General features: G+C 45.9%; 1 protein-coding gene across 1 annotated transcript in view; it reads left to right on the forward strand.

Moving 5' to 3' along the window:
* LOC105472284 (mitochondrial ribosomal protein L45) overlaps positions 1 to 26,747 on the forward strand; it is a 26,947-nt gene extending 200 nt beyond the window's left edge. Inside the window, exons 2-8 of the mRNA XM_071083035.1 lie at positions 1,181 to 1,358; positions 2,101 to 2,218; positions 6,985 to 7,083; positions 22,316 to 22,364; positions 24,188 to 24,337; positions 25,646 to 25,819; positions 26,038 to 26,747. Of these exons, the coding sequence (XP_070939136.1) occupies positions 1,181 to 1,358; positions 2,101 to 2,218; positions 6,985 to 7,083; positions 22,316 to 22,364; positions 24,188 to 24,337; positions 25,646 to 25,819; positions 26,038 to 26,124 (855 nt within the window). The 3' untranslated portion in view covers positions 26,125 to 26,747. The remainder of the gene's footprint in view (positions 1 to 1,180; positions 1,359 to 2,100; positions 2,219 to 6,984; positions 7,084 to 22,315; positions 22,365 to 24,187; positions 24,338 to 25,645; positions 25,820 to 26,037) is intronic.
* The last annotated feature ends 1,007 nt before the right edge of the window (positions 26,748 to 27,754 follow it).

Consider the following 27,754-nt stretch of genomic DNA (forward strand, 5'->3'; position numbering starts at 1 on the left):
ACCCTAGGGGCTAGAAGAGGAGGACAGAGTCGAGGGAAATACTCTCTGTGCAATTGTCCTTGGTGAGCTGGGACAATACGAGTCATACCTAGGCCGTGGAAGAGGCTGAGGTGGACAGGACCCAGCTACTGAGCTCAGTGGTCGAATGGGCAGAGCCTAGACAAGGCCGTGAGAGCGAGTGAATTAACGGGGATTAAGTTTTTCCGGACTGATTTGGGTCTGTTTGGCGAGGAGATGTTAAAGGGGAGACAAGTAATGGGTTGGAAGGTGGACTTCGTAATCTTCGATTCTTATAAATGAACTACGTTGAAGACTAGCCAAAAATGAGGGCGTCCCATATTGTCACTGCCCCTGTCTGAGCAAACCTCATGATCAGAGAGAAAAGGCTCCCTGGTCTTTCAAGGGTTTATTGGTCAGTTGGGTGCTAAAACGACAGAATAAAGTTTACCAGTGAGACTCCCGATAGAATGAGCAAAATATCTCGAGTAAATATGGAGCAGCCGCCTACAAGAGGACTTTGCTTATGGTTTAAGAATAGCATTCAGGGCCAGGCGCGGTGGTTCACACTTGTAATCCCAGCACTTGGAAGTCCGAGGCAGAAGGATGGCTTGAGCCCGGGAGTTCGAAATGAGCCTGGGCAACATAGTAAGAACCCGTCTTTACAAAAATGTTTAAATTAGTCGAGTGCGATGGCACACTCCTGTAGTCCCAGCTACTTGGGAGGCTGCGGTGGGAGGATAGCTAGAGCCCAGGAGGCCAAGGCTGCAGTGAGCCGTGATCGTGCAACTGCACTCCAGGCTAGCGATCTGTCTCAAAAAATAAAAATAAAGTAATAAAGAATAGTATTCTGCTCATTTCAGTATTGGGTTGGTGTTTCCCTATCACCATCAGTTCTTTGAAACTTGGTTTAATCAACTCAGTATCCGTAGAGTTAGCATAGTCCTGTACTGTGGAAAGTTCTAAAGGAAAGCCTTTAGTAAATGTGATGTTAATAAAGGTTGCCAACTGTCTTCTATTTAGAGACACCCATAAGTATTAAGGTCCTAATGCAATTTTTCATTGTTTTATAATTGTTCCTGAAGCATTCTTTGGATATGCCCTTTCTATAGTGCTTTGCTTAGAGTTTGTAAAAGATAGTAGATGTTTTTTCTAGGTTCCTAACCTTTCCTTTACCTTCCAGCCAGTTCTGGTGACTCAGTCCTCAGCTATAGTTCCAGTAAGAACTAAAAAACGTTTCACACCTCCTGTTTATCAACCTAAATTTAAAACAGAAAAAGAGTTTATGGAACATGCCCGGAAAGCAGGATTGGTTATTCCTCCAGAAAAATTGGACCATCCCATACATCTGGCCTGTACAGGTGAGGTATTTCTGGGACCCTGACCTGGGATCCTTCTGTCAGAGATCTTCTGGAACTTGGGATGACTTAGACTATGATTGATGATATTTAATTAAGCATGAAGTCAGTTCAACTTCAATAATGATTAGCCTTAAATACACTGTATATCATGAAGTTGTTCTTTGAACTTACTTTCACACTGTCTGTAGAAGGCAAGAGTGAAATTTCCCCATTTTGTGGAAGTAGAAGCTGAGGCTCTGAGAGAAGACTTAAATCTTTCTGGCTTTTTTTGTTTTGTTTTTTGTTTTTGTTTTTGTTTTTGTTTTTTTTTGAGACAGAGTCTTATTCTGTCACCCAGTGGCACAATCTCAGCTCACTGCAACCTCTGCCCCCCAGGTTCAGGTGATTCTCCTACTGCAGCCTTTCAAGTAGCTGGGATTATAGGCACCTGCCACCGTACCTGGCTAGTTTTTGTATTTTTAGTAGAGAAGGGGTTTCACCATCTTGGCCAGGCTGGTCTTGAACTCCTGACCTTGTGATCTGCCCACCTCAGCCTCCCAAAGTGCTGGGATTACAGGCATGAGCCACTGCGCCCAGCCTTGTTCTGTTTTTTTTCTAGTGTAACATAGTTCTGTCTACATGGAAGTCTGTTTCATTAGTCTACTTCATATCCACAATCCTTCCCAATTGTACATTACTTCAATTTTATGAGTTTTTCTCAATCTTTCAACGCTTTCTTAATTTTTTTGTTCCCTTATTACAGCTGGTATATTTGATGCCTATATTCCTCCTGAGGGTGATGCACGCATATCATCTCTTTTAAAGGAGGGACTGATACAGAGAACTGAACGAATGAAGAAGACTCTGGCATCGCAAATGTCGTAGGTGTCTGACACAGTTGGGACTTGGTATTAGAGTAACAATTTCTTGTTGCTACTTTATCCCAAAGAGATCTTTTTGGGTTAATTGGATTGGGTATCACTCTCTTAATAACATGATGGTATTTTTTTCTTTGTAGTAGAGTCTGTATTTAATGCAGAATAATATGGGCTTTTTTTTTTTTTTTTTTTTGAGACGGAGTGTCGCCCAGGCTGGGGTGCAGTGGCGCGATCTCGGCTCACTGCAAGCTCCGCCTCCTGGGTTCACGCCATTCTCCTGCCTCAGCTTCAGAGTAGCTGGGACTACAGGCGCCCGCCACCACGCCCGGCTAGTTTTTTGTATTTTTAGTAGAGACGGGGTTTCACCATGTTAGCCAGGGATGGTCTCGATCTCCTGACCTCGTGATCCACCCGCCTCGGCCTCCCAAAGTGCTGGGATTACAGGCTTGAGCCACCGCGCCTGGCCAATATGGGCCTTCTGATCTTTTTTTTTTTTTTTTTTTTGAGACGGAGTCTTGCTCTGTCGCCCAGGCTGGAGTGCAGTGGCACGATCTCAGCTTACTGCAAGCTCCGTCTCCCAGGTTCACACCATTCTCCTGCCTTAGCCTCCCGAGTAGCTGGGACTACAGGTGCCTGCCACCACGCCCGGCTAATTTTTTTTTTTTTATTTTTTATTTTTAGTAGAGATGGGGTTTCACTGTGTTAGCCAGGATGGTCTCGATCTCCTGACCTCGTGATCCGCCCGCCTCGGCCTCCCAAAGTGCTGGGATTGCAGGCATTAGCCACTGCGCCCGGCGGGCCTTCTGATTCTTAGCATCCCTGCGTTTATTGGTAACATCAGTTAGGGAGTTGACTTTGGAGTGTGTTGAATCCTTTTTTAATCATATATTTGATTTTGTTTGTTTGTTTGTTTGTTTTTGAGATGGAGTTTTGCTCTTGTTGCCCAGACTGGAGTGCAATGGCGCAATCTGGGCTCACCGCAACCTCCGCCTCCTGGGTTCAAGCAATTCTCCTGCCTCAGCCTCCTGAGTAGCTGGGATTTCAGGCATGTGCCACCATGCCCGGCTAATTTTGTATTTTTAGTAGAGATAGGGTTTCACCATATTGGCCAGGCTGGTCTCGAACTCCTGACCTTATGATCCACCTTATGATCTCAAAAAAAAAAAAAAAAAAAAAGTTGGGATTTTTTTAGAGTTAGCCAGATGGAGAAGTGTGGTGAGGAACAGCATTCTAGGGAAACAGAACAGTACAAGCAAGGCTTTGAGGTTAAAAGAGTATAAAGGGGTGTCAGATTTTGTCAAATGCTTTTTTGTGTCTATTGAGATGATCATGTGATATTTGTTCTTTATTTTGTTGATATGACATATTAATTGATTTTCTTTTTTTTTTTTTTTGAAATGGAGTCTTGTTCTTTTGCCCAGGCTGGAGTGTAGTGACTCCATAGTGGCCACTGCAGCCTCCGCCTCCCAAGTTCAAGTGACTCTCCTGTCTCAGCCTCCCGAGTAGCTGAGACTACAGGTGCGCACCACCATACCCCACTAATTTTTTGCATTTTTAGTAGAGACAGGGTTTCACCATGTTAGCCAGCCTGGACTCTTGACTTCAGGTGATCCACCCTCCCTGACCTCCCAAAGTTCTGGCATTACAGGCATGAGGTACCATGCCTGGTCTTATTAATTGATTTTCAAATATTAAACCGACTTCACATTCCTGGGATAAATTCCTTTAACATACTTAAATTAACACTTTAATTTAATCAAATTCTCTATTTACATTGTTATAACTTGGAAAATGCTCTTGACGGCTAAGTTATAGAGTACATTATGAATATTTTTTCTTTCCTGCATAATATTTTTTTTTTTTCTGAAGTGAAGTGTCTTAATTTGCTCATTTGCTTATGGAACTATGGGTTATGTAATTTCCTCTCTGTGCATTCAAAACATTAAATTTTTTTTTTGGAGAAGGAGTTTCACTCTGTCGCCCAGGCTGGGGTGCAGTGGCGTGATCTTGGCTCACTGCAACCCCTGCCTCCTAGGTTCAAGCAATTCTTCTACCTTAGCCTCCCCAGTAGGTGGGACTACAGGCATTCGCCACCATGCCTGGCTAATTTTTTTGTATTTTTAGTATAGACGGGATTTCACCATATCGGCCAGGCTGGTCTCAAACTCCTGACCTCGTTATCTACACGCCTCAGCCTCCCAAAGTACTGGGATTACAGGTGTGAGCCACTGCGCCCTGCAACATTAAATATTTTATTAATTTCATCTTTTTCAAGAAATCCTTCCTAGAGTCTTCTTACCTATTTCAATCTGGACTAGTTGCTCTTAAGGCCAACTGTACATCTTAGGATCTAATATTCCTCTTGCCCCCCTCTTATGTTGTAGTCCCTGTTGCTTGGGTCCTATGTCTTTATGTTTTCATAATTTATTTCATTACTTTGATGGAGCACATTTTCTAGCAGCTTCCTGAGAAAGGCTGCATGGTGGATAAATGAGATCTTGCAAGTCTAAAAAGAAGTCTTTCTTTTATTCTCGCACTTCATATATAATTTGCCCAGGTATTGACTTCTGCGATAGAAATAATTTTTTCCTCAATTAAAAGTACTGCTCAAAGTCTGGGCTTGGTGGGTCATGCCTGTAATCTCAATACTTTGGGAGGCTGAGGCAGGAGGATCACTTGAGCAGGAGTTGAATACCAGCTGGGCAACACAGTGAGACCTTGTCTCTACAAAAACTAAAAAAAAAGTGAAAATTAGCCAAGCATGGTAGTGCACACTTGTAGTTCCAGTTACTTGGGAGGCTGAAGTGGGAGGATTGCTTGAGCCCCAGAGGTCAAGGCTGCAGTGAGCCCTGATGGCATCACTGTACTCTAGCCTGGGCGACAGAGTGAGACTCCGTCTCAGTGAATGAATGAATGAATGAATTAATAATAAAAGCGCTGCTCTGTTGTCTTTGTAATTTATTTTTTTTTTTTTTGAGACGGAGTCTTGCTCTGTCACCCAGTGCAACCTCTACCTCGGATTCAAGCGATTCTTCTGCCTCAGCCTCCTGAGTAGCTGAGACTACAGGTGCCCATCACCATGCCCGGCTAATTTTGTGTTTTTAGTAGACAGAGTTTCACCACATTGGCCAGGCTGGTCTCGAACTCCTGACCTTATGATCAGCCCACCTCAGCCTCCCAAAGTGCTGGGATTACAGCAGGCATGAGCCACCTGGCCGTAACTTCTTTTTTTTTTTTTTGAGACGGAGTCTTGCTCTGTCATCCAGGCTAGAGTGCGGTGGCAGGATCTCAGCTCACTGCAACCTCTGCCTCCCGGGTTCAAGTGATTCTTCTGCCTCAGTCTCCCGAGTAGCTGGAACTATAGGCACATGTCATCATGCCTGGCTAATTTTTTGTATTTTTAGTGGAGATGGGGTTTCACCATGTTGGCCAGGATGGTCTCGATCTCCTGACCTCATGATCTGCCTGCCTCAGCTTCTCAAAGTGCTGGGATTACAGGCGTCAGCCACCGCACCCGGCCTGTCTTTGAAACTCCTAATGTTGGTGTTAGGAAGCCCAGTGTTGCCGGGTGCGGTGGCTCAGGCCTGTAATCCCAGCACTTTGGGAGGCTGAGGCAGGCAGATCATGAGGTCAGGAGTTTGAGACCAGCCTGGCCAGCATGGTGAAACCTCGTGTCTACTAAAAATACAAAAATTAGCCAGGCGGGGTAGTGTGTGCCTGTCGTCTGAGCTACTCGGGAGTCTGAGGCAGGAGAATCACTTGAACCCAGGAGGCGGAGGTTGCAGTGAGCCGAGATTGCGCCACTGCACTCTAGCCTGTGTGACGGACACTCCATCTCAAAAAAAAAATAAGGCCAGGCATGGTGGCTCACACCTGTAATCCCAGCACTTTGGGAGGCCAAGGTGGGTGGATCACGAGGTCAGGAGATCGAGACCACCCTGGCTAATACGATAAAACCCTGTCTCCACTAAAAATACAAAGAAAATTAGCTGGGCATGATGGTGGGCGCCTGTAGTCCCAGCTACTGAGGAGACTGAGGCAGGAGAATGGCATGAACCCGGGAGGCAGAGCTTGCAGTGAGCCGAGATCGTGCCACCGCACTCCAGTCAGGGCGACAGAGTGAGACTCCATCTCATAAAAAAGAAGCCCAGTGTTATTCTGACTCTTTTTTTTTTTTTGAGATGGAGTCTCGCTCTGTTGCCCAGTCCAGAGTGCAGTGGCACAATCACTACAACCTCTGCCTAAGTTCAAGTGATTCTCCTGCCTCAGCCTCCTGAGTAGCTGGGATTACAGACAGCACCACCATGCCCAGCTACTTTTTTTTTTTTTTTCTTTTTGAGATGCAGTCTCTCTCTGTGACCCAGGCTGGAATGCAGTGGTGCGATCTCTGCTCACTGCAACCTCTGCCTCCCGGGTTGAAGTGATTCGTGTGCCTCAGCCTCCCGAGTAGCTGGGATTACAGGTATGCACCATCACGCCCAGCATATTTTTATTTTTTTAGTAGAGATGGTGTTTCACCATGTTGATTAGGCTGGTCTCAAACTCCTAACCTCAAGTGATCTACCTGCTTCGGCCTCCCATAGTGCTGAGATTACAGGCGTGAGCCACCGCACTCCAGCCTGGGTGACAAAGCGAGACTCCGTCTCAAAAAAAAAAAAAAAAATCAATTATTGAGTAAGTAGATGGACATGAATGGAGCTCAGTGTAAGCTGTGAATTATGGAATTGTGAGAAGACCTTTAGAAGTAATACTCAGCCTTAATTTTACAGAATCCGGAGGATAAAAGACTATGATGCCAATTTTAAAATAAAGGACTTCCTTGAAAAAGCTAAGGATATCTTTATTGAAGCTCACCTTTGTCTCAACAAGTAAGTGAACTTCCTATCTTTACCCATTCTGTTCTCAGCAGGTAGTTATTATTTTAGGCACAGTTTTTTGTTTGTTTTTGTTTTGCACAAATTTGTTTTCTGCCTTCAGGTAAGATATCTAGAGTGAGAGAACTTCCTATATTGGAAGTAATTAGTGACTGAAGCTGTCTTTCACTCCCCTCTCTGCTTCTGGGAATTTCTACCATTTGGTCTGTCTCAGTTCCACCTGCATGTGTTGGGACCTTGTGCTAGAATAGCTGCCTTTTTCACCCCATCTGATCCCTGAATTCATCCTGATCTTTTTTGTGTGTTTGTCTTATGTATCTTCATTTCCCTTTCCTTGGTTATTTTGAATATATTTCCTGTGAAAATTTCCAGCTCTCCCTCCACTTTTATTTTTTAATTTTTTGTTTTGAGATGGAGTCTTGCTGTCTCACCCAGGCTGGAGTGCAATGGCACAATTTAGGCTCAACCTCCACCTCCCTGGTTCAAGCAATTCCCCTGCCTCAGCCTCCCAAGTAGCTGGGATTGGAGGCACATGCCACCATGTCCAGCTGATTTTTTTGTATTTTAGTAGAAATGGGATTTCACCATGTTGGCCAGACTGGTCCCGAACTCCTGACCTCAGGCAATCTGCCCGCCTCGGTCTCCCAAAGTGTTAGGATTACAGGCGTCAGCCACTACGCCCAGCCCCCCCACCATTTTTTTTTTTTTTTTTTTAAATTGAGATGGAGTCTCACTGTTGTGCAGTCTGGAATGCAGTGACATGATCATAGCTCACTGCAGCCTTGACCTCCTGGACTCAAGTGGTTCTGTCAGGGACTCTACTTAGTTCCCAAAGTAGAGCTGGGACCACCGGCGTCTGCCACCACACCCGGCTAATTAAAATAAATTTTTTTTTGTAGAGACAAGGTTTTGCTGTGTTACCTAGACGAGTCTCAAATTCCTGGGCTCAAGCAATCCTCCTCCCTTGGCCTCCCACAGTGATAAGATTATAGGCATGATCCACCATGCCTGGCCACCCAGCTTTTTCTTGATTCATTCAAATTAGGGCTGCTAGGAATATGAAGAATCAATATTAGGAGGCTGGAATATCTTAAGTACTAGCCATGGACTGTTGCTGGCATTCTTTGATCTGTGGCTGCTGTGGCTGGGCTTCAGGTGGGACCCAAAACCTGTAGTCTAAAATCCATTAATTATTTAATTTTACTTTTATTTCTTTTAAAAAATTTATTTATTTTGAATAGAGATGGGATCTCACGATGTTGCCCAGGCTGTTCTTGTTTTTGTTTCTTGTTTTGAGACTGTCTTATTCTGTTGCTCAAGCTGGAGTGCAGTGGTGCAATCACGCTTATTGCAGCCTCGGCTCCGGGGCTCAAGCGATCCTCCCACCTTAGTTCCCTGAGTAGCTGGAACTCTAGGGGTGTACCACCACACCCTGCCAGTTTTCATATTTTTTGTAGAGATGGGATTTCACCACATTGCCCGGACTACGGAGGCTGGTCATTTTTTTTTTTTTTTTTTTTTCCCTTTTTGAGATGGAGTCTGGCTCTGTCACCCAGGCTGGAGTGTAGTGGTGCAATCTTGGCTCACTGCAGCCTCTGCCTCCTGGGTTCAAGCGATTCTCCTGCCTTAGCCTCCCAAGTAACTGGGATTTCAGGTGCATGCCACCACACCCAGCTAATTTTTGTATTTTTAGTACAGATGGGGTTTTACCATGTTGGCCAGGTGGTCTGAAACTCCTGACCTCAGGTTATCTGCCTGCCTCAGCCTCCCAAAGTGTTGTGATTACAGATGTGAGCCACTATGCCCAGCCTTGTTTTATTTCTCAAAACATTGTTGTTGTTGTTTTTTGAGATAGACTGTTGTTCTGTTGCTCAGGCTGGAGTGCAGTGACGTGATCTTGGCTCACTGCAACCTCTACCTCCTGGATTCAAGCAATTCTGCTTACCCTCCCAAGTAACTGGGATTACAGGCACGTACCACCACACCTGACTATTTTCTGCATTTTTAATAGAGATGGGTTTCACCATGTTGGCCAGGCTGGTCTTGAACTCCTGACCTCAAGTAATCCACCCACCTTGGCCTCCCAAAGTGCTGGGATTACAGGCATGAGCCACTGCGCTCGGCCTAATTTTTTTTTTTTTTTTGAGACGGAGTCTCGCTGTGTCGCCCAGGCTGGAGTGCAGTCGCCTGATCTCGGCTCACTGCAAGCTCTGCCTCCCAGGTTCACACCATTCTCCTGCCTCAGTCTCCTGAGTAGCTGGGATTATAGGCACCCGCCACCATGCCTGGCTAATTTTTTGTATTTTTAGTAGAGATGGGGTTTCATCGTGTAAGCCAGGATGGTCTCGATCTCCTGACCTCGTGATCTGCCTGTCTTGGCCTCCCAAAGTGCTGGGATTACAGGCGTGAGCCACCGTGCCTGGCCAATTTTTGTAGTTTTAGTAGAGACGGGGTTTTGTCATGTTGGCCAGGCTGATCTCGAACTCCTGACCTCAGGTGATCTGCCCTCCTCAGCGTTACTGTTGTTTCTATTGAGAAATTAACTTTTTTTTTTTAAATTTTGTTAAAGTTTATTTTTACTTTGTGCGCTTTTATTTATCTTTTTCTTTCGAGACAGAGTCTTGCTCTGTCGCCCAGGCTGGAGTGCAGTAGCACAATTTTTACTCACTGCAACCTCCGCCTTCCGGTTTGAAATGATTCTTCTGCCTCAGCCTCTAGAGTAGCTGGAACTACAGGTGCCCGCTACCACGCCCAGCTAATTTTTGTATTTTTGGTAGAGACAGGGTTTCACCATATTGGCCAGGCTGGTCTCGAACTCCTGACTTTGTGATCCGCCCACCTTGGCCTCCCAGAATGCTGGGATTACAGGTGTGAGCCACCGTGCCCAGCTGACTTTGTGTGCTTTGAAGATTTTCTCTCGGGCTGGGCATGGTGGCTCTCGCCTGTAATCCCAGTGCTTTGGGAGGCCGAGGCTGGCAGATCACAAGGTTAGGAGTTCGAAACCAGCCTGGCCAATATGGCAAAACCCCATCTCTACTAATAATAATAATAAAAAAATTTGCCAGATGTGGTGGCGCATGCATGTAATCTCAGCTACATGGGAGGGTGACGCAGGAGAATTGCTTGAACCCGGGCGGCGGAGGTTGCAGTGAGCCGAGATCGCACCATTGCACTCCAGCCTGGGTGACAGAGCAAGACTCCATCTCAAAAAAAAAAAAAAAAAAAAAGGGGGCCGGGCGCGGTGGCTCAAGCCTGTAATCCCAGCACTTTGGGAGGCCGAGACGGGCGGATCATGAGGTCAGGAGATTGAGACCATCCTGGCTAACACGGTGAAACCCCGTCTCTACTAAAAAATACAAAAAACTAGCTGGGCGTGGTGGCGGACGCCTGTAGTCCTAGCTACTCGGGAGGCTGAGGCAGGAGAATGGCGTGAACCCGGGAGGCGGAGCTTGCAGTGAGCTGAGATCCGGCCACTGCACTCCAGCCTGGGTGACAGAGCAAGACTCCGTCTCAAAAAAAAAAAAAAATCCAATAATTAGTCAGATGTGGTGGTGCATACCTGTAATCTTAGCTACTCTGCAGGGGCTGAGGCAGGAGAATCACTTGAAACTGGGAGTCCGAGGTTGCAGTGAGCTGAGATCGTGCCACTGCACTCCAGCCTCAGCGACAGAGCAAAACTCCATCTCAAAAAAAAAAAAAAGCAAAAACGATTTTTTTCTCTCTCTTTAGTATTCAGCAATTTACTATGATTTATCTATGTCTTCTTAAATTTTTATTTATTTTATTTATTTATTTTTTAGTTTTTTTGTAGAGACAGGGTCTGGCCTTGTTGCCCAGGCTGGTCTTGAATCTCTGGCTTCAAGCGATCCTTCCCCTCAGACTCCCAAAATGCTGGGATTATAGGCATGTGCCACCACACCGGGCCATGTGTGTGTCTTTTATCCTGCTCTGGGTTCATATTGCTTCTTAAATCTTTGGGTGCTTTTTTTGTCAGTGTTGGAAAATTCTCAGTCAGAACTCATCTCTTCAGATGTTGCTTCTGCTCCACTTTCTCGTCTCCTTGTGTAGTTCTGAATACACATATGTTAGATCTTTCACTATGTGCCAAATGTGTCTTCAGCTCTTTTCTATATTTTTCCAACCTTTTTTTTCCCCCTCCAGCTTTAGTCTGGATATTCTCTGATCTATCTTCCTGTCTTCTTTCAAATTGTAGCTAATCTGCTGTTAACCTACCTATCGAGTTTTTAATTTTATATTATTTTCTGTTTTTCACTTTTAGAATTTTCATTGATTTTTGTGTGTGTGTGTGTGTGTGTGTGTCCATTTCTCTGGTAAAATTCTCTATTCTGTCATCTAATTTCTTGAACATACTAATCACAGTTATTTTAAAATCTGTGTCTGATGACTTCAAAATCTATGTCTTCAATAGGTCCATTTTCTCTTGTCTTATTTGTTTCTTTCTTTTTTTTTTTTTTTGAGACGGAGTCTCGCTCTGTCGCCCAGGCTGGAGTGCAGTGGCCGGATCTCAGCTCACTGCAAACTCCGCCTCCCGGGTTTACGCCATTCTCCTGCCTCAGCCTTCCGAGTAGCTGGGACTATAGGCACCCGCCACATTGCCCGGCTAGTTTTTTGTATTTTTTAGTAAAGATGGGGTTTCACCGTGTTAGCCAGGATGGTCTCGATCTCCTGACCTCGTGATCCGCCCGTCTCGGCCTCCCAAAGTGCTGGGATTACAGGCTTGAGCCACCGCGCCCGGCCGTCTTATTTGTTTCTTTTGGGTTTTAGTTAGTTCTTGTCATTTTTGTTTTTGTTTTTGAGATGAAGTCTTGCTCTCTTGCCCTGGCTGGAGTGTAGTGGTGCGATCTCTGCAGGGTCTTGCTATGTTGCCTAGGCTGGTCTCGAACTCTGGCCTCAAGCAGTCCTCTCACCTTGGCCTCCCAAAGTGTTGGTACAGTTTTCTTGTCATTTTGTATTCCTGCATTTTTTTATTTTAACACATAGATATTTTAGAAAAATCAAAGACAATCATTTATCTTAAAAATTATAAGATTGGCCGGGCGCGGTGGCTCAAGCCTGTAATCCCAGCACTTTGGGAGGCCGAGATGGGCGGATCACGAGGTCAGGAGATCGAGACCATCCTGGGTAACACAGTGAAACCCCGTCTCTACTAAAAATACAAAAACTTAGCCGGGCAAGGTGGCAGGCGCCTGTAGTCCCAGCTACTCGGGAGGCTGAGGCAGGAGAATGGCGTGAACCCGGGAGGCGGAGCTTGCAGTGAGCTGAGATCCGGCCACTGCACTCCAGCCTGGGTGACAGAGCGAGACTCCGTCTCAAAAAAAAAAAAAAAAAAAAAAATTATAAGATTGGGGCCAGGCGCAGTGGCTCATGCCTGTAATCCCAGCACTTTGGGAGGCCGAGGCGGGCAGATCACGAGGTCAGGAGATCGAGACCATCCTGGCTAACACGGTGAAACCCCGTCTCTACTAAAAATACAAAAAATTAGCCAGGTGCGGTGGCGGGCACCTGTAGTCCCAGCTACTCAGGAGGCTGAGGCAGGAGAATGGTGTGAACCCGGGAGGCACAGCTTGCAGTGAGCCAAGATTGCGCCACTGCACTCCAGCCTGGGCAACAGAGCGAGATTCCGTCTCAAAAAAAAAAAAAAAAAAATTATACAATTAATAATAGCTTTTACACATTTGTGGTAAAATACACATAATATAACATTTACCATTTTATCATTTTGAAGTATATAATTCAGTGGCATTAAGTACATTCACAGTGTTGTACAATTCTTACCACTATCCATTTCCAGATTGTGTTCATCCCAAACAGAAATTTTGTACCCACTAAGCAGTAATTCCCCATTGCCCTCTTCCCTTATCACCTGGTAACCTCCATTCTACTTTATTTATTTATTTATTTATTTGGTATTTTTAGTAGAGATGGAGTTTTACCATGTTAGCCAGGCTGGTCTCAAACTCCTGGCCTCGAGTAATTCTCCTACCTCAGCCTCCCAAAGTGCTGGGATTACAGACTTGAGCCACCACACTCAGCCGTCTACTTTCTTTCTCTGTGAATTTAACCATCCTGATGCTATGGTCTGAATGTTTGTGTTCCTGAAAATTCATTTGTCAAAATTCTAACTCCCAAGGTGATGGTATAGGCTGTGGGGGGACCTCTGGGAAGTGATGAGGTCATGAGAGTGGAGCCCTCATGAATGGGAATAGTGCCCTTATAAAAGAGACCTGAGGGGCTGGGCGTGGTGGTTCACACCTGTAATCCTAGCACTTTGGGAGGCCGAGGCAGGTGGATCAAGAGATCGAGGCCATCCTGGCCAACATGGTGAAACCCCGTCTCTACTAAAAACACAAAAATTAGCTGGGCGTGGTGGCATGTACCTATAGTCCCAGTTACTCGGGAGGCTGAGGCAAGAGAATTGCTTGAACCCAGGAAGTGGAGGTTGCTTGCAGTGAGCTGAGATTGCACCACTGCACTCCATCCTGGCAACAGAGCGAGACTCCGTCTCAAAAAAAAAAAAAAAAAAAAGACCCGTGGGAGCTTCTGCACCCCTTCTGCCCATTGAGGACACAGCAAGAAGTCACCATCTATGAGGAACAGGCTCTCACCAGACACCAGACTTGCCAGTGCCTTGATCTTGATCTTGGACTTCCCAGCCTCTAGAACTGTGAGAAATACATGTTGTTTATAAGCCACCTGGTTTATGGTATTTTTGTTATAGCATCCTGAATGGACAAAGGCATCTAGGTATCTCACATAAGTGGAATCTTACAGTTTTTGACCTTTTGTGATTGGCTTAGTTCACTTAGCATGATGTCTTCAGTGTTCATATATATTGTAGTATGTGTCTCCTTATTTTTATTTATTTACTTATTTATTTTCTGAGATGGAGTTTTGCTCTTGTCACCCAGGCTGGAGTGCAGTGGCTCTATCTCCGGTCACTGCAACCTCTGCCTCCTGGGTTCAAGCGATTCTCCAGCTGTCAGCCTCCCAAGTAGCTGGGATTACAGACGCCTGCCACCACACCCAGCTAATTTTTGTATTTTTAGTAGAGATGGGGTTCACCATGTTGGCCAGACTGGTCTCAAACTCCTGACCTCAGGTGATCCACCCACCTCAGCCTCCCTAAGTGCAGGGATTACAGGTGTGGGCCACCATGCCTGGCTACATGTGTTTCCTTATTAAGGCTGAATAATATTTCATTGTATGTATATACACCACATTTTGTTTTTTGTTTTTTTTTTTTGAGACGGAGTCTCGCTCTGTCGACCAGGCTGGAGTACAGTGGCCGGATCTCAGCTCACTGCAAGCTCCGCCTCCCGGGTTCACGCCATTCTCCGGCCTCAGCCTCCCGAGTAGCTGGGACTATAGGCGCCCACCACCTCGCCCGGCTAGTTTTTTGTATTTTTTAGTAGAGACGGGGTTTCACCGTGTTAGCCAGGATGGTCTCGATCTCCTGACTTCGTGATCCGCCCGTCTCGGCCTCCCAGAGTGCTGGGATTACAGGCTTGAGCCACCGCGCCCGGCCCACATTTTGTTTATCCATTCATCTAGTGATGGACATTCAGGTTGTTTCCACTTTTTATTGTGGCATAATGCTCCTGTGATTGTTGGTGTACAAGTATCTCTTCGAGTTCGTGCTTTCAATTCATTTGGGTATATACTCAGAACTGAAGTTGTTGGATCACATGGTAGCTCTATGTTTAACTTTTTGAGGGGCTAGGTGGCTCATACCTGTAATCCAGCACTTTCGGAGGCCAAAGTGGGAGGATTGTTTCTGGGCAACAGAGTGAGACCCCCATCTCTACAAAAACATTTAAAAAATCAGCCAGGGGCCAGGTGTGGTGGCTCATGCCTGTAATCCCAGCACTTTGGGAGGCTGAGCCGGGCGGATCACAAGGTCAGGAGATCAAGACCATCCTGGCTAACACGGTGAAACCCCGTCTCTACTAAAAAAAAAAAATACAAAAATTAGCCGGGCGCGGTGGCGGGCACCTGTAGTCCCAACTACACGGGAGGCTGAGGCAGGAGAATGGTGTGAACCTGGGAGGCGGAGATTGCACCACTGCATTCCAGCCTGGGCGACAGAGTGAGACTCCGTCGCAAAAAAAAAAAAAAAAAAAAAAATCAGCCAGGCGTGGCGGCGCATGCCTGTAGTCCCAGCTATTTGAGGTGCTAAGGCAGAAGGATTGCTTGAGCCCAGGGATTTTTGAGGCTGTGGTGAGCTAAGATTGTGTCACTAGACTCCAGCCTCAGTGACAAAATGAGACTCTGTCTCAAAAAAAACCCTAACTTTTTGAGGAACCACCATATGGTTTTCTATAGCAGCTACACTGTTTTACATTCCTACGACCAATGCACAAGGATTCCAATTTCTCTACATCCTCACTGATACCTATTACTTTCCTTTTTATTCTTTTTTTTTTATTTTTATTTTTTGAGATGGAGTCTTGCTCTCTCACCCAGGTTGGAGTGCAGTGGCGAGATCTCGGCTCGCTTCAACCTCCGCCTCTCAGGTTCACGCCATTCTCCTGCCTCAGCCTCCTGAGTAGCTGGGACTACAGGCGCCCGCCACCACGCCTAGTTAATTTTTTGTATTTTTAGTAGAGACGGGGTTTTACCGTGTTAGCCAGGATGGTCTCGATCTCCTGACCTCATGATCCACCTGCCTCGGCCTCCCAAAGTCCTGGGATTACAGGCATGAACCACTGTGCCCGGCCACTTTCCTTTTTATTCTTTAAAAAAAAAAAAAGGCCGGGCGCGGTGGCTCAAGCCTGTAATCCCAGCACTTTGGGAGGCCGAGATGGGCGGATCACGAGGTCAGGAGATCGAGACCATCCTGGCTAACACAGTGAAACCCCGTCTCTAGTAAAAAATACAAAAAAATAGCCGGGCGAGGTGGCGGGCGCCTGTAGTCCCAGCTACTCGGGAGGCTGAGGCAGGAGAATGGCGTGAACCCGGGAGGCGGAGCTTGCAGTGAGCTGAGATCCGGCCACTGCACTCCAGCCCGGGCGGCAGAGCGAGACTCTGCCTCAAAAAAAAAAAAAAAAAAAAAAAAAAAAAAAAATATATATATATATATATATATATATATATATATATATATATGAAATGGGGTCTCACTGTATTGCCCAAGCTGGTCTCAAACTCCTGGGCTCAAGCAGTCCTCTTGCTTCAGCCTCCCAAAGTGCTAGGACTACAGGTGTGAGCCACCATGGCCAACCTTTTTCTTTTTTTTTTTTTTTTTTTTTTTTTTTTTTTTTTTGAGACGGAGTCTCGCTCTGTCGCCCAGACTGGAGCGCAGTGGCGCGATCTCGGCTCACTGCAAGCTCCGCCTCCCGGGTTCACGCCATTCTCCTGCCTCAGCCTCCGGAGTAGCTGGGACTACAGGCGCCCGCCACCACGCCCGGCTAATTTCTTTTTGTATTTTTAGTAGAGACGGGGTTTCACCGTGTTACCCAGGATGGTCTCGATCTCCTGACCTCGTGATCCGCCCGCCTCGGCCTCCCAAAGTGCTGGGATTACAGGCTTGAGCCACCGCGCCCGGCCCTTTTTCTTTTTATAATAGGCATCCTCATGGGTGTGAAGTGTGGTATCTCATGGTTTTGCTTTGTATTGCTCTAATAGCTAGTGACATTGAGCATCTTTTCACGTGCTATTGGCCTTTTGTACATCTTCTTTGAAGACAGGTCTTTTTTTTTTTTTTTTTTTTTTTTTTGAGATAAAATCTTTCTCTGTCACCCAGGCGGGACTGCAGTGGCACGATCTTGGCTCATAGCAACCTCCACCTCCTGGGTTCAAGCGATTCTCCTGCCTCAGGCTCCTGAGTAGCTGGCATTACAGGCATGCACCACCATGCCCAGCTAATTTTTGTATTTTTAGTAGATACGGGGTTTCACCATGTTGGCCAGGCTGGTCTCAAATCCTGACCTCAGATGATCCACCCGCCTCAGCCTTCCAGAGTGCTGGAATTACAGGCGTGAGCCACTGCACCCAGCCCAGAAAGGTCTATTTTTAAATTAGACTGTTATTTTATTGTTGAGTTATAGGAGTTATTTATTTATTTTGGATATTAATCCCTTATCAGATAAATGCTTTGCTAATATTTTCCCCCATTTTATGGTTCGACTTTTCACTTTTATTATTTTTTTAGAGATGGAGTTTTGCTCTTGAAGCCCAGGCTGGAGTGCAGTGGCGCGATCTCGGCTCACTGCAACCTCTGCCTCCTGGGTTCAAGCAATTCTCCTGCCTCAGCCTCCCATGTAGCTGGGATTACAGGCATGTGCCACCACACCTGGCTAATTTTTGTATTTTTAATAGAGACAGGGTTTCAGCATGTTGGCCAGGCTGGTCTTGAACTCCCAACCTTGGGTGATCCACCTGCCTCGGCCTCCCAAAGTGCTGGGATTACAGGCATGAGCCACCGCGCCCGGCCATCTTTTCACTCTTGATAGTATCTTTTGATGCAAAAAAGTTTGTAATTTTGATGAAATCCAGTTTATCAAGTTTTTTTCTTTTGTTACCATATTGGGTTTTTTCTTTTGGTGTCGTATTGAAGAAATCATTGCCAAATCCAGTGTCATGAAGTATTTCCCCTTTCTTTTTCTCTAAGATTTTTATAGTTTTAGTTCTCACATTTAGGTCTTTGCTCCATTTTGAGTTAGTTTTTGTATGTAATGAAAAGTATGTGATGTTTTTGCTTTTTTTTGCATGTGAATATTCATTTTTCTAGCACCATTTATTGGAGACTGTCCTTTCCCATTAAGTGGCCAGGCTGGTCTCAAACTCCTGACCTGAAATGATCCGCCCGCCTTGACCTCCCAAAGTGTTTGGATTACAGGCATGAACCAGCGTGCCTGTCCCCAACAGTGGTTTTTGCAGAAATAGAGAAACACGGTCAGGCGTGGTGGCTAGTTCAACCTAGTTTGAATAATATCAACTTAGTTTCAATAATATACAAACACTCTGCTCCTATATGTCTCTCTCTCCCACTTTATTTTGTCTCTCCTGCTTCATTATCACAGATTACAGTTTTATACCTTGGGTGCCCATTACATCAATTCATAATTATTGTTTTATGCATTTGCCTTTTAAATCATATAGAATGAAAAATGAGGAATTACAAACCAAAAGTACAATAATGCAGGCTTTTATATTTACCTATGTAGTTACTTTTACTAGTGTTTTTTGTTTTTTTCTTGTGGTTTTGAGTTACTTTCTGGTGTCCTTTCATTTTAGCCTGAAGGATCCCCTTTAGCCTTTGTTTCTTTCCTGTCTTTCTTTCTCTCTCTCTCTCTCTCTCTCTCTTTCTTTCTTTCTTTCCTTCTTTCTTTTCCTGTCAGGTTCTCACTTCATCAGCCAGGCTGGAGTGAGCACAGTGGTGCAATGATAGCTCCACTGCAGCCTCAAGCTGCTGGGCTCAAGCGATCTTCCCACCTTAGCCCCTGAGTAGCTGGGACTACAGGTGTGTGCTACAGCACCTGGCTAATTTTTTTTTTTTTTCCTAATTTTTTGTAGAGACAGGGGTCTTGCTTTGTTGCCCAGGCTGGTCTCGAACTCCTGGCCTCAAGTGATCCTCTTGCCTCTGCCTCCCAATGTGTTGGGATGATAGACATGAGCTGCTATGCCCAGCCTGTTGCTGCTTTCAAGATTCATTCTTTTGTCTTTGGGTTTTGACACTTTGGTTTTAATGTTTCTTGGTATGGATTTCTTTCAATTTATCTTGCTTGGAGGTTTTTTAGCTTCCTGGAGGTACATATTAATGTCTTTCATCAGATTTGGGATGTCTGCGGCCATTATTTCTTTCTTTCTTTTTTGCATTTTATTTTTATTTTATTTTATTTTTTGAGATGGAGCTTTACTCTTGTTGCCCAGGCTGGAGTGCAGTGGCCTGATCTTGGCTCATTGCAGCCTCTGCCTCCCAGGTTCAAGTGATTCTCCTGCCTCAGTCTCCCAAGTAGCTGGGATTACAGGTGCTTGCCACCACACCCGGCTAATTTTTGTACTTTTTAGTAGAGATAGGGTTTCACCCTGTTGGCCAGGCTGGTCTTGAACTCCTGACCTCAGGTGATCCACCTGCCTTGGCCTCCCAAAATGCTGGGATTACAGGTGTGAGCCACTGTGTCTGGCTGCATTATTTCTTCAAATTTTTTTTTCAATCCATTTCTTTCTTCTTTTTCTGGGACTCCTGTGATGTGTATTTGGTATACTTGATGATGTCCCATAGGTTCCTCAAGGTTTTGTTCGTTTTTCTTCATTCTTTTTTCTCTTTGCATTTTAGACTATGTAATTTTAATTACCTTATCCTTAAGTTCACTGATTTTTGCCTGCTCAAATCTGCTGTTGAACCCCTCTAGTGAATTTTAAAATTTATTGTACTTTTTAGCTCCATAATTTCTGTTTGGTTCCCTTGTATAATTTCTGTCTCTTTAGCGATATTCTCAATGTGTTCACACATTGTTTTTCTGATTTCATTACTTCTTTGTCCGTGGTTTCCTTTAGCTCATTGGGCATATTTAGGACAATTGATTTGTGTCTTTACTAATAATTACAATGTCTGGGTTTCCTTAGCGGTGGTTTCTGTCAAATTATTTTTTGGCCGGGTATGGTGGCTCATGCCTATAATTGCAGTACTTTGGGAGGCCGAGGCGGGCAGATCACCTGAGTCCAGGAGTTCAAGACCAACCTGGCCAACATAGTGATACCCCAACTCTACTAAAAATAAGCTGCGTGTGGTGGCGTGCACCTGTAGTCCCAGAGTCTCATTCTGTCGCCCAGGCTGGAGGGCCATGGTGCAATCCCCCCCAACCAAAAAAAGTGTATTTGTCTATTTCACATTTTATCCAACATGTCCTTCTTTTTTTTTTTTTTTTTTTTGAGACTGAGTCTGGCTCTGTCGCCCAGGCTGGAGTGCAGTGGCCGGATCTCAGCTCACTGCAAGCTCCGCCTCCCGGGTTTACGCCATTCTCCTGCCTCAGCCTCCGGAGTAGCTGGGACCACAGGCGCCCGCCACCTCGCCCGGCTAGTTTTTTGTATTTTTTAGTAGAGACGGGGTTTCACCGTGTTAGCCAGGATGGTCTCGATCTCCTGACCTTGTGATCCGCCCGTCTCAGCCTCCCAAAGTGCTGGGATTACAGGCTTGAGCCACCACGCCCGGCTCCTTCTTTTTTTTGAGATGGAGTCTCACTCTGTTGCCAGGCTGGAGTGCAGTGGCGCGATCTTGGCTCACTGCAACCTCCACCTCCTGGGTTCAAGCCATTCTCCTGCCTCAGCCTCCTGAGTAGCTGAGACTATAGGCGTATACCACTGCACCTGGCTAATTTTTGTATTTTTAGTAGATTCTCCTGCCTCAGCCTCCTGAGTAGCTGAGACTACAGGCGTGTACCACTGCACCTGGCTAATTTTTGTATTTTTAGTAGAGACACGGTTTCACCATGTTGGCCAGGATGGTCTTGATCTCCTGACCTCATGATACGCCTGCCTTGGCCTCCCAAAGTGCCAGGATTACAGGGGTGAGCCACCGCATCTGGCCCATTTTATCCAACATTTTAAAATGTTTATAGTAGGAGTAGTTTTACATTAACTCAGTCTGTTATGTTGCAGAAGCAGATGTCTACCTTTTCAGAGTAAATTCAGTTGCAAAATAGTAAGTGAACTCATGGAAAATTGAGTTTATTTATTTCCACCAAAGACTTCTATGCCAGGATAGTGAGGAGGAAGAGTTCACTCAGAGGTGCCAGTCATGGTAGTTTGTCACCACAGCTCAGTCTAGTCTAGTCTGTTCCTACAGTAGAGGAAATGACTTGGAATCTTTCCTAGTAGGAATGGAGATGAAAGGGAAGCAGATAGACATGTTAGAACTAATCCTTTACCCACTCTGGGCTTAGAGAGCAAGATTTTTCAAAGGGGACAAAGAGTTAAACTGCTCATAGTAAACTGGGGAAAAGTCATGTGTGTATCTGAAAGAAGCTAATCTATGGCCTTAGATTTGATACTCATCAGTTAGGATCCCTCCTAAAATCTTGTACCTACAGCAGCTAGGGTTTGTTGTCTGTTTTGTGGGGTTTTTTGGGTTTTTTTTGGTTTTTGGTTTTTTTTTTTTTGAGACAGAGTCTTGCTGTGTCGCCCAGGCTGGAGTGCAGTGGCACAATCTCAGCTCAGCGCAACCTCTGCCTCCCGGATTCATGCCGTTCTCCTGCCTCAGCCTCCCAAGTAGCTGGGACTATAGGCACCTGCCACTACACTCAGCTAATTTTTTTTGTATTTTTAGTGGAGATGGGTTTCACCTTGTTAGCCAGGATGGTCTCGATCTCCTGACCTCGTGATCCGCCCGTCTCGGCCTCCCAAAGTGCTGGAATTACAGGCGTGAGCCACTGCGCCCGGCTGTTTTGTGTTTTTCTAACCATTACTGTATAGAGTCAGCATAACTTGGCCACTCTGGCAGCAACAAGATAAAGGAGAAATAATAGGACCAGGAAAGACATGATTATCTTTGACTAGGTTCAAAGATGAGATTGTAAGATACAAGGCCAACAACATGGTGAAACCCCATCTTTACTAAAAGTACAAAAATTAGGTGGGCGTCATGGCATGCGCCTGTAATCCCAGCTACTCAGGAGGCTGAGGCAGGAGAATGGCTTGAACCCGGGAGGTGGAGGTTGCAGTGAGCCGAGATCGCGCCACTGCACTCCAGCCTCCAGCCTGGCAACAGAGTGAGACTCTGACTCCAAAAAAAAAAAACAAAAAAAAAAAACAAGATATAAGGCCAAGCCAGATGGTACTGATGCTAGGTCAGAGGCAAGAGAAGATAAAACAAGCTATTGATTGTTACTTGTGTTGAACTTTGTTGCTCATACCAACTTAGAGCAAAAATCAGGTCCTATGTCCCAGTGAGGGTACCCATCTTAAGGATATATGGTAATTTTAGAGAAATTTCCTCCTGCTCCTTAGATTTAAACATAATTAAAAAAAAATTTTTTTTTTGTAATATAATTTTATTCTGCTACTAGATCTCAGGGTTTTCTGGTAAATCACATTATTGTTTGTCTTTGTGCCCCTAGAATTTAGCATATTATATACCTGGCTTATACAAGATGTGCCAAAAACATTTATAAAAATGAATTGTTTTTCATTTTCAGGGCCATTTTCAGTCTTCATACAGGGTATTATAAGAGCAGTAGTCAATGATATTTATTGTTTTCTTTTGTAGCTCAGACCATGACCGACTTCATACCTTGGTAACTGAACACTGTTTTCCAGTAAGTTCTCATCCTCCTTAGAACTTTGGGGTGACTGAGTGGACAGATTCTAGACATCGTCTCTAGTTTTTCTTTTCTTTTCTGGTTTTTTTTTTTTTTTGAGACAGATTTTCGCTCTTGTTGCCCAGGCTGGAGTGCAATGGTGCGATGTTGGCTCACCGCAACCTCCACCTCCCGGGTTCAAGTGATTCTTCTGCCTCAGCCTCCCAAGTAGCTGGGATTACAGGTGCCCGGGACCATGCCCGCCTAATTATTTATTTATTTATTTATTTTGAGACAGAGTCTTGCTCTGTCGCCCAGGCTGGAGTGGAGTGGCGAGATCTTGGGTCACTGCCAGCTCCGCCTCCCGGGTTCATGCCATTCTCCTGCCTCAGCCTCCTGAGTAGCTGGGACTGCAGGCACCCGCCACCACACCCAGCTAATTTTTTGTCTTTTTAGTAGAGACGGGGTTTCACTGTGTTAGCCAGGATGGTCTCAGTCTTCTGACCTCGCAATCCATCCGCCTCGGCCTCCCAAAGTGCTGGGATTACAGGTCTGAGCTACTGCATATGGCCTAATTTTGTATTTTTAGTAGAGATGGGGTTTCTCCATGTTGGTCAGGCTGATCTCTAACTCCCGACCTCAGGTGATCCACTGACCTTGGCCTCCCAAAGTGCTGGGATTACAAGCATGAGCCCCACCATGCCCTGCCTGGTTTCTCTTAAGAAGGATCAGTTTTGAGAGTGTAGGAAGTTTAAGGTACAGGCTGAAGTTTCATTGCTTGTAGCTGAATGATAATGTCTTGACACGGACTCTGGTAAGGGCCCTGGCGAATAAAAGAGGTCCCTCAACCAGCAGTCATGACACTGCAGGAGCATCCTGAGGCTTGGATATGGGCTATATGAGGCCACATCTCCATATACCTGCACTATCATGAAGGATTTAACCAGAGTTCGTGAGGCTTATATTGAGTGGTAACAGCAATGTGAGGCACTTGGAGGGACCCCCAAGGATAAGAACTTTGTAGTTCAGTTAGGGATTCAAGAATAAGAACTTGGGGCTGGGTGCAGTGGCTCACGCCTGTAATCCCAGCACTTTGGGAGGCTGAGGCGGGTGGATCACAAGGTCAGGAAATCAAGACCATCCTGGCTAACATGGTGAAACCCCGTCTCTACTGAAAATACAAATAAATTAGCGGGGCATGGTGGCGGGTGCCTGTAGTCCCAGCTACTTGGGAGGCTGAGGCAAGAAAATGGTGTGAAGCTGGGAGGTGGAGCTTGCAGTGAGCCGAGATCGCGCCACTGCTTCAGCTTGGGCAACAGAGCGAGACTCCTGTCTCAAAAAAAAAAAAAAGAACCTTGGGTTTCTATCAATAGAACTTCAGTTTCTATAAGTCTTCCCCAGTCGTAGCAGTTTAGCCCTTAAGTCCTGTAAAATTCCCACTTTTCATTGTTAATAGGTGAGTGGGAAAAATATATATGTATGCAGTCAACACAAGTACATGCAATAATTGCCAGATTATGAAAGTGTATGGGAGGGATGATGGTGTATTGGGCATGCTGGCAGTTTGGAATGTGGTTTTCATTTATTTGGAGAAGGGTGCTCAAAGGGGAAGGTGGGTCTGAAGTTGTGATTTAGATAAAGAGAGAGTTGTCAGGTGAACTTGCCCAATAGCTTAATCAAAACTTGGGAAGGTGCGAGAGAAAACAGGCACAAGAGAGCATGTGGTGGGAAATGTGCTGCCTGTTGGCTGTAGTCTTGCAGGAAGTAAGAGCAGTGTGGCAGCACCAGCTTCCTTAAAGGGAGGGAAAAATCCAGTTGAACTTGTTCTCCTCTGCCCTTAGGACATGACCTGGGACATCAAATATAAGACCGTCCGCTGGAGCTTCGTGGAATCTTTAGAGCCCTCCCATGTTGTTCAAGTTCGCTGTTCAAGTATGATGAACCAGGGCAACGTGTACGGCCAGGTCACCGTACGCATGCACACCCGGCAGGTAGAGGCACTAGTCTGCCTTCCTCCCAGCTTTTCTTCACACAGCTTGGGCACCTCCCTCTGGAGTGCTGGGTGTGGTTGCCCAGGACTGTAAGCAGTAACAAAAGGTACACTGTGATCTGTCTTCCTTGCTGTGCTGCTGTCGCCTTCCCACTGTTACATGTTGGCTCTACTAAGACATGTGTGAGGATATTCTCTCCCACCCTTCCTGTTTTTTTTTTTTTTTCTCCAAGACAGGGTCTCATTCTGTCACCCAGGCTGGAGTGCAGTGATGTGATTATGGCTCACTGCAGCCTCAACCTCCTGGTCTGAAGCAATCCTCCCACCTCAGCCTCCAAGTAACGGGGACTATAGGGGCATGCCACCACGCCTGGATAATTTTAGTATTTTTTGTAGAGACCGGTCTTGTCATTTTGTCCAAGCTGGTCTCAGACTTCTGGGCTCAAGTGATCTGCCCACCTCAGCCTCCCAAAGTGCTGGGACTATAGGCATGAGCCATTGTGCCCCACTCCTTATTCCCTGCCCCCTGTCAAAGAACTTGTAAGAGTAAAGTGTCAGTAGTTGATCAGATAGTCCTAGATTCAGAATTCCAAGATAATTTTTTTCTACCCATTAAGATTTTTTCTGGGCCGGGCATAGTGGCTCAAGCCTGTAATCCCAGCACTTTGGGAGGCCGAGACGGGCGGATCACGAGGTCAGGAGATCGAGACCATCCTGGCTAACACGGTGAAACCCCATCTCTACTAAAAAAAAAAAAATACAAAAAACTAGCCGGGCGAGGTGGCGGACACCTGTGGTCCCAGCTACTCCGGAGGCTGAGGCAGGAGAATGGCGTAAACCCGGGAGGTGGAGCTTGCAGTGAGCCGAGATCTGGCCACTACACTCCAGCCCGGGCGACAGAGCGAGACTCCATCTCAAAAAAAAAAAAGATTTTTTTCTGGCTGGGCACAGTAACTCACGCCTGTAATCCTAGCACTTTGGGAGCCCACAGCGGGCAGATCACAAGGTCAGGAGTTTAATACCAGCCTGGCCAACATGGCAAAACCCCGTGTATACTAAAAATAGAAAAATTGGCCAGGCATGATAGTGTGTGCCTGTACTCTCACCTACTCAGGAGGTTGAGGCAGGAGAATCACTTGAACCTAGGAGGCGGAGGTTGCAGTGAGACAATCTCATACCACTGCACTCCAGCCAAGGCAACAGAGTGAGACTCCATCTTAAAAAAAAAAGATTGTGTGACAATAAAATAAACAACTCACACTCACACACCAAAAAAACTAAGAGGCCAGATTTGCTTTTATCCTTGCAGACTCTGGCCATCTATGACCGGTTTGGCCGGTTGATGTATGGACAGGAAGATGTACCCAAGGATGTCCTGGAGTATGTTGTATTCGAAAAGCAGTTGACAAACCCATATGGAAGCTGGAGAATGCATAGCAAGATCGTTCCGCCATGGGCACCCCCTAAGCAGCCCATCCTTAAGGTAAGGTGGCTTGCATGGTTTAAAGAGAGCTGAGGCAGTACTTGGGGTCTGCTAAGCCACTCTGTTGGGCTCCCCCTAGTGGCAAGAGGGGGTGATGCACCACCGGGAAAGGGAAAGCTTGGTGGGTGGGTGGATGGATGGGTGGGAGCAGGGGATGAAGTTCTTCTGGGTTAGCCATGGGCTTGGTTGGTGGGTAACTTGGCATCCTACTCTTTCAGACGGTGATGATCCCTGGCCCTCAGCTGAAACCAGAAGAAGAATATGAAGAGGCACAAGGAGAGGCCCAGAAGCCTCAGCTAGCCTGATGACAAAAATGACTTCTGGGGTGAAGCCTGGGTGATGAGGCTGCTGGAAGCTTTGAAGTCTCCCATTCCCATCATGCTATAGAAAGAACTACCTTTGTTCTCTCCCATCCTGCTCAGGTCTTTTCAGTAGTCTCATCCTCAGCAACCATGGCTGATGGCTGGGCCCTAGCAGGTGGCAGGTATAACATGGCCATGTACACTCTTCTTTTTTAAATTTTTTGTCTAGCTTCTGAGTCTAGATGAAAGACAGTATGTTTCAGAGAACATTGGATACCAGTTTTTTCCACAGCAGGGACTAAGAGAGAGAACCAGCAGCATCCTCTTTGTAATCACAGGGCAGGGATCAGAGTTTGAAATAAAACGCTGTCAGAGTATTGGTAAAATTTTGGTGAGTTCTGTACATTTCCCCTGGTTCAGGCTGGGCATAGACCGGCCTTCAAATGGCAGAAGTGGAAGATAAGCCTGCTTGTGAGTGATGTGACTTTAAGGAAATCTAGACTGGGAAAGAATAATTAGTGTTTATAAGATATTTAAGAGGCCCTTTTTCATTTACTGACTCACTGATGAATCAGCATTTGTATTTTATGGAAAAATATAAATCCAAAAAAATAATTTGTCCCTCAGCCTTTGATTGTGTTCTTAATTATTGGCTGTATCAGGAAGCACTGGGGGAGGGAGGGACCATGGAGAGATTGTTACATTTGGAAAATTTATCTGCAGTATTTGGTTCCCTGATTTCTAGCACCACTTGGAGATAGGGACTGTTCTTTCCAGCCCAGTGTTGAAGGTGAGTGTACAAGAGTATGAACCTGTGCAGAGGAAAATAGGCCAGCCCCTCCTTGTTCCTTAGCTCCAGATGGGCTGTTAGAAGGGTGTGGGATCTCACATGCCCATGTGTCCTAGGTCATCTGAGCGTGACAAGAGAAATCACTTTGTTTTTGTTTTGTTTTATTTTTTAGAGATGGAGTCTTACTCTGTCGCCCAGGCTGGAGTGCAGTGGCACGATCTCAGCTCACTGCAAGCTCCACCTCCCAGATTCAAGCTATTCTCCTGCCTCAGCTTCCCCAGTAGCTGGGACTACAGGCATGCACCACCATGCCTAGCTAATTTTTGTATTTTTTGTTTTTAGTAGAGATGGGGTTTCACTATGTGTTGGCTAGGCTGGTCTCGAACTCCTGACCTCAGGTGATCTGCCTGCCTCGTCCTCCCAAAGTGCTGGGATTATAGGCATGAGCCACTATACCGCCCAGCCAGAGGAACTACTTTGTACCAGCAATAAACTTAGCTTGTAGTACTGTTGCTTTTATCAGTCCAGTGTGGGCTCCTCTTGAAAAATAGGGCCTACGGCCGGGCGCGGTGGCTCAAGCCTGTAATCCCAGCACTTTGGGAGGCCGAGACGGGTGGATCACGAGGTTAGGAGATCGAGACCATCCTGGCTAACATGGTGAAACCCCGTCTCTGCTAAAAAATACAAAAAAAAAACTAGCCGGGCGAGGTGGCAGGCGCCTGTAGTCCCAGCTACTCGGGAGGCTGAGGCCGGAGAATGGCGTGAACCCGGGAGGCGGAGCTTGCAGTGAGCTGAGATCTGGCCACTGCACTCCAGCCTGGGCGACAGAGCGAGACTCCATCT

Source organism: Macaca nemestrina, chromosome 17 (genome assembly GCF_043159975.1).
Source record: "Macaca nemestrina isolate mMacNem1 chromosome 17, mMacNem.hap1, whole genome shotgun sequence".
NCBI classification, from domain to species: domain Eukaryota; kingdom Metazoa; phylum Chordata; class Mammalia; order Primates; family Cercopithecidae; genus Macaca; species Macaca nemestrina.